At 41.6% G+C, this 13,735-nt stretch overlaps 1 protein-coding gene across 2 annotated transcripts in view; it reads right to left on the reverse strand.

Moving 5' to 3' along the window:
- LOC117778317 (low-density lipoprotein receptor-related protein 8-like) overlaps positions 1 to 4,193 on the reverse strand; it is a 92,385-nt gene extending 88,192 nt beyond the window's left edge. Inside the window, exons 1-2 of one of the 2 annotated variants that reach the window (XM_034613815.1) lie at positions 3,994 to 4,193; positions 3,221 to 3,337 (exon numbers count right to left, since the gene is read on the reverse strand). In XM_034613815.1, the coding sequence (XP_034469706.1) occupies positions 3,221 to 3,337; positions 3,994 to 4,060 (184 nt within the window). In that variant the 5' untranslated portion in view covers positions 4,061 to 4,193. The remainder of the gene's footprint in view (positions 1 to 3,220; positions 3,338 to 3,993) is intronic. The other variant, XM_034613816.1, reaches the window with a different exon arrangement.
- Positions 4,194 to 13,735: the final 9,542 nt, after the last annotated feature.

The following is a 13,735-nucleotide window of genomic DNA, read 5'->3' on the forward strand; positions in this document are numbered from 1 at the left end:
GGAAGTGACAGTTACATAATTTGAAACAGGCATTTGTTCTCGTCCATAAAGGCAGAATAAATGCACCTTCAGCCAATCAGCGGTCCAGCACTGTGAGGATGCACATGCAGAGACGGATCTGACTCTGCGTACACAGACACACACACACACACAGACAGACACACACACACACAGCCTGATCCACCTGCCCACGCAGATACAGCGAGCCTCACAAGGAGAGGAGATGGATGCAGAAAGTGAAGGCCACTCTCTAATAAAATGTACAGTATGTAACAGGGTATGTAATGGCGGACTGTCGCAATCATCCAATCGTGGGTTGCCAGTGGTCTCAGCTTTCAGGAGAGAAGTGTTTTCACTCAAACACTAAAGATGTCAGGAGCTCGGACTGATAGAAAAGACACTGTGGGTAATAAAACCTCGTTCACAATTTCCTCCTTCATTCATAAAAGGAATTCTGAGGAAAGGCTGGCAGAGCCATTTTCTCTAAACAGCATACGAGTGTCTGTATGCGTGAGTGTGCAAGTGTGTGTGTGTGTGTGTGTGTGTGTGTGTGTGTGTGTGTGTGTGTTTGCGTGTGGCAGTGACACATGAATGTTTTAAGAGCAAAGATGCTCAAAATGACCTGCTTTTTTTTGGCGCGCCCCAGGATACGTCCTGCTGCTTTCAGAGAAACAATGGAAACATCTCCAGAGTAACAAGTATAAGAATCACAAAGTGCTTGTGTAGAGCAGGTTGTTGTGAGTTTGTGGGAGACAGAAGCAGCAGAAACAAACATAGACAGAGAGACGTATAAAGAGAAGGAGAGAAGGAGAGAGAGAGAGAGAGAGAGAGAGAGAGAGAGAGAGAGAGAGAGAGAGAGAGAGAAAGAGAGCACATATGTACATGTTTCCTGGGAGGTGCAGGAATTCCTCCCGAGCCACAATTAACCCAGACACATGAGAACGTAGCTGCACGGAAAACATGCAGAGCTTGGCTTCGGAGTTGGCACAGCATCACTTGTTTCTTCCGAAAAATATAGGCCACTGGCACGCAGTCAGAGAAGAAAACTGAAATTCTATTATTTCTGCACAGACACATCCAAGACCGGGTTGAGCATCGCCTATGGCTGACAGTCATCACAACACTGAGCCCAGCATCATGATTCTCCCTCCCTATCCAATGTCAAAGTGATGTTCTTGAGCATAACCCGATACATTTGTTCAGAAGTCAATATCCAGTAGTCAGGTGATGAAAGATATTCAGCAAAAAGATGTGATGTCTGAGAGTGAATTTTGGAGTGAGTTTGTGCTTTGAAGATGGATAATTTTGATGAAAGTGAAGGATCTGCGATATATTTTCCTCTTCAGGGCATAAAAATAAGAAGAAAACTGAAAAATATTCATGTAACACAGTGAAAGCGCTGCGTTATAGTGATCGGGGAGAAGTTCTTTCTGTAAACACGGCTCAGGAAAAGTTTGTCGGGCGTCTGTACTGTTCACTGAGCAGTTTAACTCAGCGCTCGATTCCACAGCGTAAAACAGGATCTGCTGTCGCACATGCGCCAGTTAAACAACAAGGAGCTAAAGGGGATAATCTAGAAAAACAAGCATCAGTTGTGAATATATTTTTGCCTAGATATGAAATACACATGTCCAATTGGAGAGGGTGATTATTTAATTTCAGATCATTTGTTTTTTCTACTGAGTTTACAAAGATTTCTATACTGTATGGCTAAGGGATGAAATCACCTACGCACATGGTCTGAGGCGCGCGCACACACGCGCGCACACACGCGCACACACACACACACACACACACACACACACACACACACACACACACACACACACACACACACACACACACACACACACACACACACACACACACACACACACACACACACACACACACACACACACACACACACACCTAATCCCTACTCGGTACATGGTTTTATTTGTGCCTCTTTGGACACTATAAGCTTTTATGTCTCCCTGAATATAAGGTAATGTCATGCACAGTGAGCAAACAGGAGAAAACACATAGATAAAGAGCAGATATATTCAACCATGAAAATAATGTGAAATTATGAGAGGACAGAGAGCTGAGGGAGCCACTGTTGCATTTTCTGCCTCATATAACTGTTTTGAGAAAGTACATTAAGATAAAGAAGCTTCAATAAAAACATGGCAGTCAGGAACAGACCATTAAGCGCACAATATGTAACTTCAGCCGCTAAGGGTCTCTCAATCCAAACAATAACAGAAAGCTTCATGGTCGTGAGGCAGCGAGGGAGTTGTTCTCCTCGCCACAATTGCAAATGAAAATCTACGTGACGCAACAAATTCCAGTTTTACTCGCAGTGCCCAGCAAGTTACAATGAATAATCGTGATCCATTACAGGTGAGCTACAAACATCCATCCGTCCATCTATCGAGTATACTGACTATCCTTTTGAGGGTCTCAGGGAGAGGCTGGAGCCAGCTGACATTGGGCGAGAGGCGGGGTTCACCCGGGATAGGTCGCATCTTGGGGTCGACATACAAACACAAACGACCATTCACACTCACATGGTCAGTTTAGAGTCTCCACCTAAGCTAACCCCAAATCTGTATGTGTCATTGGATTTTGGGCGGAGGCCGGATTACCTGGAGAAAAACTATGCAAAAATGAAGGGCACATGCAAACTCTGCACAGAAAGACCCCGGACAAAACCAGGATTCAAACCGCAAACCCTTCTCTAGTACAAACAGGGGAATGAATGAACAGCCTGCTGGCTAACTGGAGAGCAGTGTGTGCATCCTATGCCTCGAAACTTGCAGCAGAGACGGGCAAAGCCGCCGATAAAGCAGATACGAGGGCGACCAAAACGAAACGCCAAACTGTGGATAATTTAGGTACACAAGTCGACAAAATATATAACACAGATCAAGTCGCTTTTTGGACATTTCAATGAAGAACTGTTCTGTATTATATCTTTAAAGTCTAATATCTGGCAGGAGCAGGTCCAGGAGATGTCTTCATATGAGATTATGGATACATTTTTCAGATCATAAGAACACAATTCATTTTCTCAGCTAATAGTTCTGAGAGGGTATAGCATTGATCAAACCATGAGGGGGGTTGTGGTCAAACAGATCATTCCTCCTTATTGAGATATTTGCATCCCAAGTCTTATTTTCCCCACACAGTCCACAGCCATTGTTTGCATGTATTCCTCCACTGAGGTCTCACTTACGACAGTTTTCTTCATCGCTGTTGTCTGAGCAGTCGTCATCGTCGTCGCACCTCCAGATGGTCGGTATACACCTTTTGTTGTTGCACTGGAACTGTCCATCCTCACACTCATCGGAGGCTGCAACAAGAAAACACACACACACACACACAGGGTCCAGATGGATGAGAGACAAACCCCCATGTTGTAGTAACGGCAACTAGTTCAACTGTCATTTGCAAATGAATGCCTAATTGATATTCAGCCTTCATTCAGGTCAATTGGCTGAGCCTCTTTCAGCGTCATGCTCTGTTTTGGTTGTTTGTTTTTTTTCTTTCAGTTATTGATCCAGTTTTATTTCAGGATATAATGAGCAGCAGCAGCAGCAGAGGAGGAGGAGGAGGAGGCCCAGAGTCTGTCAGCAGTCATGAGGACAAAGATTCAGCGTGCACGGGCCACTCCAGCTACTACAGCTCTCCCGATGCAGTATGGATGCTCAGGAACACATGACACACTCTCACAGGCTTTTTCTTCACCTCCCTCATCCCATGCAAGCATTTATTCAAACACAGAGACATGATGGATTTCATATTAACTAAGTCAGAATTTTAAGTGTTAATGATTAAGTTAAGTATATTTGCTTTTTTTTTTTTCCTCTCTTTTGGCAGAAATCACACGCGCACTGAGTAGGAGCGCTCCCAGTGTCTCACCTCTACATCCCACCACAAACACACGCTCGCACACACACACACACACACACACACCGGTATATTCTATTGGATTCCTGTCACACTGACCTGCCGTTAGCTGCAGCCTGAGGACGAACAGATGTAAAAGTAGCAGTGTCCTTATATCCGTCCACATGTCTGGAGCAGGTGATGGAGCTCAGGCTCATTCACATCCACTGAACAAAGCCCGAGAGCCGCTCTGCTTGACGCGCTGCTGCGACGCCAGTGCTGCTGCTGCTGCTGCCTGACTCTGTGTGTGTGTGTGTGTGCGTGTGTGTGCGAGTGTGTGTGTGTGAGTGAAAGAGAAACCCCCCCCTGCCTCCATCCTCTCCGCCTCCTCCCACATCCCTCCATCCCTCCGCCTCACTGGCTGCCCGGAGCGTGACGTCACCACGCAGGGCGGAGATAGAGATTATAGAATAGATTAGAACTGAAAATTGTTTCAATTGGTGTTTTTTTTTCCATTTGTGTATTTCTATATTACTATGATTATCATTATGTTGATCATAGAACAGAATCTGTCTTGTTCTTTTCATTTCCACCCTTTTATTTCCGTTTTTTAAAACGTACTATATAATTAATGTTAATTAGAATTGCATTAAGATAAGATAAGATGTAGCTTTATGGAAAATGCGAAGAGGAAATTCACAGATGACACAGTAGCACAAGGGGGATTTTTTTTAAATATAGTAAGAATATAAATGGAAATGGTAATTATAATACAATTATTGTAAAGTAGAGAAAAGAATGTCTCTTGTTTTGACTGCAGTTCCTTTTGTTGTTTTTCTTTATGTAAAGTTAATTTTTATCACAATATCAATAATAAATCAGCACAGAATATCTCTAACTAATTTCCATGTTTTTCTTTCTATTAATCTTTTTGTAATGTTAAGTGCTGTATAAATAAAGTTTAGTATTATTACTATATTTTACAATAGAACAGAACAAAATAGAATAGCATAAGTGTGATTAGTTTTTATATATGAGATTGAATCTTTATACTAAAACACAGAAGTTATAATTCAATATTACTAATTAAATATAACAAACAAATATGTGAGTTGTATGAACTTTACAAAGGTAACACCATCAGAGCCCTTTTGTCCCTTCTGAAGAACAATTGGGAGCTGTTTCCTGATGCAGTACCTGGCTGGAGATACGACTGTGGCAATGGTTAAATGGTTAATAGTTTTAAAGTCACACCCACCGAGTCATGCAGGTTTTGGTGGAACAGTGGTGGGGACTAACAGGAGCAGATGGGTTCAGAAAGGTCAAGCAATTTTGTGTCCCTGTGGTGTTTGGTGTTGATTTTTGGGGAAGTCATTTAGAAATAAAGTAGCCAGCCTGAGCTCTGCTCAGGAACGCTGCAGTGGATCTTTCCAGGTTCGTCAAAGTTCAAACAACAGAGAGAAAGAAAGAAATGCAGCGTTGTTGATTCAGAGAAAAGAAAGATGTGGGACAGTGTGGCTTCAGCAGAAACCAGCACGGTGAGCCCCACCTGTTTCAGTGTCTGTACTGTACTGTATCCTGTTCAACAACCACATTATTAATATACCCCCTGAGCAGTAATGTGATATGATTCTCATCTATATGCAAATTATGCGAGTGCTAAGGTGAACCGCAGGCTGTACTTTCTCCTAGGCAGCAGCAACAGGAAAAGGCCCCTGCACCTCTTTTATTAACCAAACTGCAGCACTGTTGCTCTTACTAACTACTACACAACTAGGTAACAGTTGTCTGCAGATAAAAGTGCATCAATGGCCACAGGGTCTAGTCTCTCTAAGCTAAAGAGAACAAGGCTGTCTTTCAAAACTAGGTCACGACCACTGCTCATCATTTAATGGTGATAAGCTGAGGGATAACTTAATCCCCCCCCCTCATAACCTCAACATATAGCAAACACACAAAGAGACTCTGACACACATATGCACATATTTAGTAGCACAAACAATCGTGTTTGCACCCATTAAAGTCATGGCAGTGAGGTGAAAATTGATTGTAGTTGGTAGCTGTTGTCATTGTTGCACAGCAAACGTTCAACAAGAAGGAGTCAGCAGAGTCAGACTGAGAGGAAACAAGCGCAGTGGTTGTTGAACAGGCGCTCAAATCATTAAAAGGAATTAGTGTCTGAAAATGAGTTAGCAACACCAGCACCAGTGATCAATTCTGATTCTGCGCTGTGAGCAGGCGGTTTAGTCACACAGGAAAACATCACAAAACAATTAGAATTCCAACTTTGTGAAAAAGCTACATGCCTCTCTAAAGTTGTAAGGCAAATGACCTGGGAATCACAAAGCAATAAGCTTTTAGCTTCAAGTTCGATCATCTTAAGCCATTTTCAGACATGACCTGCAGATAAAGTCCAGAGAATTGGGTCTGGACTTTATCTGCAGTTTGCCTTTCACACACGCACAACGCAGCGGGGGAAGTTAGTTTTCTGCACAGACACATTCACAAGAACAAATCCACTGCATTACTCAGGCGAGAGCAGCCGGGTGCAGCAGGCAGAGGCAGGAAATAATGTGATTTTGTTTACAGCACATTGACACCGTCATTGGCTCTTATCACCACAAACTCTCTTGATATATTTGTCAGTGTCTTCAACGTGTGTCCACGCTTTTTCACCAGGAGATATATATAATTTCTGTTTGTTTTTTTTACAGTTTTGCATCGGTCGATTGCTAGAACCGGGGGAATCCAGTGGGGGGACTCCTGCTGTGCACTCACATCGGATGCTGCGGACATTATTACACAGGTTATTTGGGCCCACCTGGCTAGCTCAAGTAAAAAATTAAAGCGACTAATATTGATTTAGCACAAGAATTGTTTGTGGCTTCATTCTCACCGATCAGAGATAACACCATCTAAATTGAGTTTACACTCAATTTGCTGTGAGGAATGAGTCCTGACTAAATGAAAATGCTTTTAGCGTGCTGAGGATTAAGCCGGAGGCAGGGCACATCTGAAGGAGAGAGAGACTGTCAAGCAACTGAAATACAGAAATGGTGGAGAGCAGGTTTTGTATACTTCACGTAGGCCATGCTTGCTCTGGCCTCAGTGCCCAGTAAACTACGCTTGAAACCACCAGTTTCCATGACCAGTGGGTAAGCTCGAGAACCAGCTTTGTTATGCCCCTGCTGTGATTCTTGAAAATAGTTTTAACAAGAACAAAGAAAATGAAAAAAGTAAGAAATGCAATTATTTCAAGTAAAAACAGGAAAAACAACGAAAAAACAATAGCAAGAGACGAAGCTGGCAGCTTTGTGACGCTGTACCATGCACAGTAGTAATTTCACCTAACATCAGAATGCTAACAACCTTTAGCAGGTAATGATGCTATGGACACCACTTCAATTTACAGTCTTAGCATACTTACATTTACAAATTCGGGATTAGACAAAGTGCAGATGAGGTTGATTTGAATGATATTATTACTTAAGTGTTTAATCACACTGTACACGACACGTCTCCACTTCCTCCCACTATTCAGAAACAAAGCCAAAATATCCTGGATACTATATATATATATAATACTATCAGTCTAAGCTTTCAGTCATGACATTCAACCCCACTTTTATAGCATCAAATAACTACTTGAAACCAAACTTGCCAGAAAAGTGAGCACTTCAACATATATCAAAGTGATAAGAACGACCTAAAATGACCAAAACCATCGTTGAGAAAAATGTATTTGACGTGTACTTTGACTTTTTACATTGGTTGATGTCTCATCCACTTACATAGAGGCGGCAGGATTAAGGACATATAGTTCAGCCACCAGGTGGTGATCAAGAAACTTTGGCTTCACTTTAGGGGAGCAGTGGTCCATCTGTATATGTGATGGATATTCTTTGTTCCTTTGATAGTTGGTTTATTATTTCATTTCTCTTAGTTTGGGTTACCTGCCTGGAGTTCTACTTCCTGGTCCAGCAAAAAACCTGAGCTGAAGGCGGAGCCTGCTTTTATGCTGACGCCCAAGCAGAGGACCAAACCAAGAGCTTTGACATCATGGGGGGGATTACAGTATTTTTGCTTTGGGATTTACTTACTGTTTATGTAGTTCTCCACTGTGTGTGTGTGTGTGTGTGTATTGGTTTGGTCAGTTAGTAAATATTTTGCCCTCATGGCTCAATATGGAAGGTCATAGCTGTCCAAGAGGAGATGTGAGAAATGCTGCTTAATCTCTGATACAAACAACTAATGCTAAATTACCAGTCAAACCTACAAGGACATGAGGAAGGAGGTCACCCAGCTGTGGGAGCCCTTAGACCATGCTGGGGAAGTGGGAAGGCTAAGACAGAGTGTTATGTATGGACAGCAAGTAAAATGGTAAAAAGATGAGGTTGCATGAAAAAATATACAGTGCAACAGTTCCTTATCCTGTGACACCGACATGGTTATTTCCTCCTGTATCACCAGACTTTTATATTCAAGATAAAAGGAAGAGAGGCAAAGGAAAAGGAAATTGGGCAGATATAGCAGAGGGAAGGTTAAGGACTACACATAATACTCTGTTCCCAATGCAGATGGATCAAAGGAGCCAAAGAATAGAAAGAACGGCAGATCACCTGACAGTATATTCAGTTGAGATGTTGGCAAAAGCAATGGCTTTACAGTGGACAGAGCAAAACAAGATTAAGAAGGTTATAGTATGTTCAGACTCACTATTAGTATATGTATCATTACAGTCCATGTCATCCCACAGCAGAGCAGATACTCTGTATGAAATATACGAAACACTGTACTGACTATACATCACATACAAACCGAAGTCAGGTTCATGTGGATCCCAGCTCACAGGGGCATTGAGGGTAATGAAATGGCAGATTCACTCAATAAACAATCATTAAAAACAGGAAAGAATTATGGAGGTAGCTTTCAGTAAGGCCGAAGCCAAAACAGTAATAAGGAGTAGCATCATGACTGACTGGCAATACAATGGGATGAGGGAGGTAAAGGACGCCATCTGTATCAAATAAAGCACAAAGTGGGAGGAATGAAAACAATAGGGAAAAACACTAGCGAGCAAACAGTCATATCAAGGTTAAGAATAGGACTCAAAGGATTAAACAAAACAATGCACTTAATAGGGAAACATCCATCAGGACAGTGTGAATGGGGCTTAGGGGAAGAAACTGTGATACATGTCATCTGTCACTGCCAGAAATATAACACACAGAGAGAAGAGCTACAGAAGGAGGTGAGGAAATGGGGGGTGGAAGAGTTAAACCTGAAGAATGTGTTCAGTATGAAGGAAGGGAAATATAAGGTCTTGTTTGAGTTTTTAAAAGAAACTGTATTAATGAAGAGGTTAAGGTTTAAGTTGGTGGAGGTATTCCCACAGACCAAACACTCTGATCCACACTCCAGTATAGTAGGTGGTGGTAATGCACCTTTAACGTTAAGTGCCACCCGCCATTAAACAAAAAGAAGAAGAAGAAGAAGAAGAAGAAGTAGTAGTAGTAGAAGAAGAAGAATTTGGAAGGTCTGTTAATTGAGTTGAAATTGAGCTGTTTTATTTGCCTTATTTACTTGCCTTATGTACGAGTTGTGTTTCGTCTACCTCTTTTAAGGGCCCTATAACCCCGTTAGTTTAGTTTCTTCAGTATTGTATATTGTTAAACATTTGGGGGAAAATAAACCTTTTTTTGAACTCTAAATTTGTGTTTTGTACCTTGACTACTTGGTCCACGACAATATACAGTCTATGGTCTGTACCAATCTTTATGACAATCTCTCCAGCGGTTGTTGAATAATCACTCAACACAACAAATGTCGACTTTATCTATGATCATAAAGCTGTTGAGATATTTCAACAAGCGACAGTGTCACATCTAAAGCCACACTGCCAGCGTAACAGAAAATCAGAGTTTTCACATCCACTATAGCTCATGCTCAATATTTTCCTTGTAGCAACTGCTGTGGAAGTGATTTGTATGGTTGTCATGCATTGAAATAAGTTCGACACAAATGGATACACTGCAGGTGTGTCCTGTAAAACACTTTTATGATCACCTACGCCACATCCTTCATCACGCAAGCTTTTTGACAGTGTCTACAGAATTATAAGTGCCACTACTGGGATAAAGTCACTTCAGGACAGATCTTTGGTTTTCTTTTTCCGCCAGACTGACACCTGGTTTTTACTACGTCTGTGCAGGAGTTTTACAATTTAGGGGGAAAAGGATGTAGGGAGCGCTAAAAAGTCTGGATTATTGAGGTTTGTGTCACCTGTCGTCAGGCGCTGGAAAACTGGCAGCAGATCCCACATTTTCTCAGTATTGCACATTAAGGAGAGGCGTCCATCATCCTCCCACGCAGTCACCACAATCATGGAAATCTGGAGTTGCATGTGAAAAGCAGTTAAGGAAATAGTTAGACTTCTACTCAGCCCACATTTCCATTTTAATTAATCTTTAGTGCTGAGCAAACCCACAGTTTTTTTTCCTTCTCTGCTCCACATTCACACACTGCCGTCGCTGGCATCGACAAGGCATCACGGTTCAGTTACAGTGTATCTATCCCCTAATGGCTCCTGAGCACTGAAGCAATTAGGCCTGAGTGCCTTGCTCAAGACCACCACAGCAGCTGCTGTTGAGACATGAGAAAGCCACGTTTGCTCACTGTTTCCTTCCACCTCGCACCAGCTGCTGCAGGGGAAACTGGAACAGCGGCGCTCTGGTCACAAGCCCTGTTTGTCTAACCCGGCGATCTGCAGCTCGGAGATTAGTTCATCCCCTTCGGTTGGTGCTGCACCTGTCAGGGAAATCAGCTGCTGGAGAGTCGGCGCCAGAATCACAAACTGTTCACACAGATCTCTCAGTTGCAAATGCTCGGACACTGGTTTGTCAGACTGTAGCAGGTTTTTCTTTCCTCTAATCTAACCGCAGACGTATATTAGGACGCATGACGCATCTCCACTTCCTGCCTATCCAAAAATGAAGCCAAAATATCCCATATTCGGAGCCAGAGTCTGTGCTGTAGTGATCAAGGCAGTAGCGAGGTCCCACCAATACACTGATACATGAGTCAGTCTCAGCTGACAATCATGACGTTTTAGCCCATCTTTAAAATATCAAATAAGTAGCATATTTTAAACCAAACTTACCAAAACATGAGCACTTATACATCACTCTGACGAGAACTCCCTAAAATGATAGAAACCATCTTCAAGAAAAATTAGTTTGACATTGCTTTGAGTTTTTAGTTTGGTCCGATACCCATCCACTAACATGGAGGAGACAGGCTTTATGACCTATGCTGCAGCCAGCCACCAGGGAGCAATCAAGACACTATGGCTTTACTTTTTGGGGAGCTGGCACCGCCGTCCATCTTTAAAAACAGTCTGTGAATCAAACCATAAGAGATGATTTTTTAAGGCTCAAGGCAGATTTGTGTCCCTCCTACACACACTCACAGAACAGTTTCTTAGTTTAAGACTAAATCTATAAAAAAAAACATTATTTCTGTACCGTGTTCATAGATAAGTTATACTGAAATATGTATTCAAGGTATTCTTGCACAGTATTCAAATATTACAGTACCTAATTTACAAAACATAATTACCTGTAAATTTGTTTTTTGAGTTGAGTACTTTTACACTGTTCATTCAGTAAATGAGTACTTGAACCACTTCACCTTAAAATCTTGCACACAACTTACCACTGTATAGGCATCCAATGGTGCATCCTGCAGACTGCTGTCCAGCCCTGGGTGCTGCTGCTCTCTACAGGTCAACCTGTGGAAACAACACCACATTTTGCACATGAATAAATCTTGTTCATAACTGAAATGTTGATGTTGGTCTAATTTTTTTTTAACAAAATACAAATATTTATGTAGAGATCGAGAGGGAAAAGAGAATACTGGATTTGCAAAAAACAATATCATACACAGGTTTTTAAGAATACAGTTTGTGTACATGAGGTTCTGGTTCTATACTCAGTATATTTTAATTGACTCAGTGACTATATGTGAATTTATAAAGACGTTTGAAGCTATGCTGTAAGAATTTCATCGTTCAGCATGTTGGCTGTTTTAAAATAGCTCACTGTGAATTATCAGTACTGGGATTTAAATTCTGTCTATTATTTTTAAACGCCTCATGGTTTGACTAAATGAAAATTACACTGATCCAAAGCCAGTTTGCAGTTTTCATGTTGTGGCCGACTGGAGAATAATTTTGTAGGTGATAGTTAAAGAAGAAAAAACGGGCATGTGGACTTTGCTTTGTAAAACATGCCAGAATCATTGCAGCCATTAGTTACATATTTGATAAGAAGTAGAATTTATAATAAGTCATTCATTCAATCATCTGTTAATCTATTCATCCTGCTCTGCTTTTCCAGAGTAAGTTGTATTCTGGACTCTTTTTCCAGAGTGCAACAGGTAAGTGACAGGCCTTTCTACCATAAGACTAACAAACACATTCGAAATCAACTATTCGAAAAGTTACCAAATAAAATAAGTTGGCACATTTTTACTTCTGGGTGAGTTGCTTCAATTAATTTTGATATTCAAGACTTGTGGAAATTTGTTTTGATGTATCTGACATTCAAATGTTTATAGGCTGTGGATCCAATGGTGGATTGTGCACCGAGTAATACTGTCCACTAGAGGGAGACGGTGCAGTTTGTGTCCCTGTCCAACTTTTCAGTGCAGAGACTGGTTGGTTCATGAGAGGTTTCCATGGAGACAGACAAAGCGTCAATTCATCATGTATGTGAATTATTCAAATCTAAAATAAAGTAAGCAGAAGACACTGGGACCAGCACTGAACATCAGTGTGAACATGTGTTTCTTCATTGTCATTTTGTTTTAATCTTAATTTAAGACTAAAGGGTTGGGGCTAAATATATAGCACTTTGGATACTAATATAATTTACTTAAAAAAGTAATATTTTGCATCAGTCAACATGCAAAATGTTTGCTGCTTAAATCTGAGGCTGTTGAGCTGTTTAGCTCCTACTAGCTGGTTAATTCACTCCAGTGAAACTAACTAACCAGCATCAACTAACTAACCTGTAACATGCAGTGCAACCACCATCACTGAACTAGAATGAAGTGAAATCCTCTGGTTACCTGTGTCAGCTTCTGTGGACTCTGTCTGTCCACAAGAACAACCCAGTGTTCAACAAAGATACTGTAGTGATGACAAGACCATTCACTCCACCCCACGGGATGAACAACATGACAGCTCCCCAAAATGAAGCCAAAGCGTCTCGATCGCCACCTGGTGGCTGCCTGCAGTATATGATATAAATCCTGTCTCCTCAAGGTTAGTAGATTGAAATAAAAAGTTGAAGTACACGTCAAAACATTTTTTTCTGTCATTTCAGGTAGTTCTTATCGCACTGATCATATCGTTTTTTATGGTTGGTTTGGTTTTAATTACTTATTTGATGCTACAATTAATGGGGTGAAACATTGTGATTGACAGATGAGACTGACTTGTGATTGGTCGAACACGTGTATAGGCAGGACCTCAATACAGTGGCTCCATCCACTAATCGACACTAAAGTGTCTTCTGGCCCCCAATGTGCAAGATGGCAGCGTTCATATATTTTGGCTCCACACACACACACACACACACACACACACACACACACACACACACACACACACACACACACACACACACACACACACACACACGCACACACACACACGCACACACGCACATCCACATTTAGGATGCAGCGATCGTGACAATCACAGGGCTTTACGCACATGCATACTCCGAGATTAGCAAAAACCCTCTAATCGTAAAAGTTAATTGTTTTAAATTTTTGTGACGTTTGAAGCTGAACA

This window comes from Hippoglossus hippoglossus, chromosome 17 (assembly GCF_009819705.1).
Source record: "Hippoglossus hippoglossus isolate fHipHip1 chromosome 17, fHipHip1.pri, whole genome shotgun sequence".
NCBI classification, from domain to species: domain Eukaryota; kingdom Metazoa; phylum Chordata; class Actinopteri; order Pleuronectiformes; family Pleuronectidae; genus Hippoglossus; species Hippoglossus hippoglossus.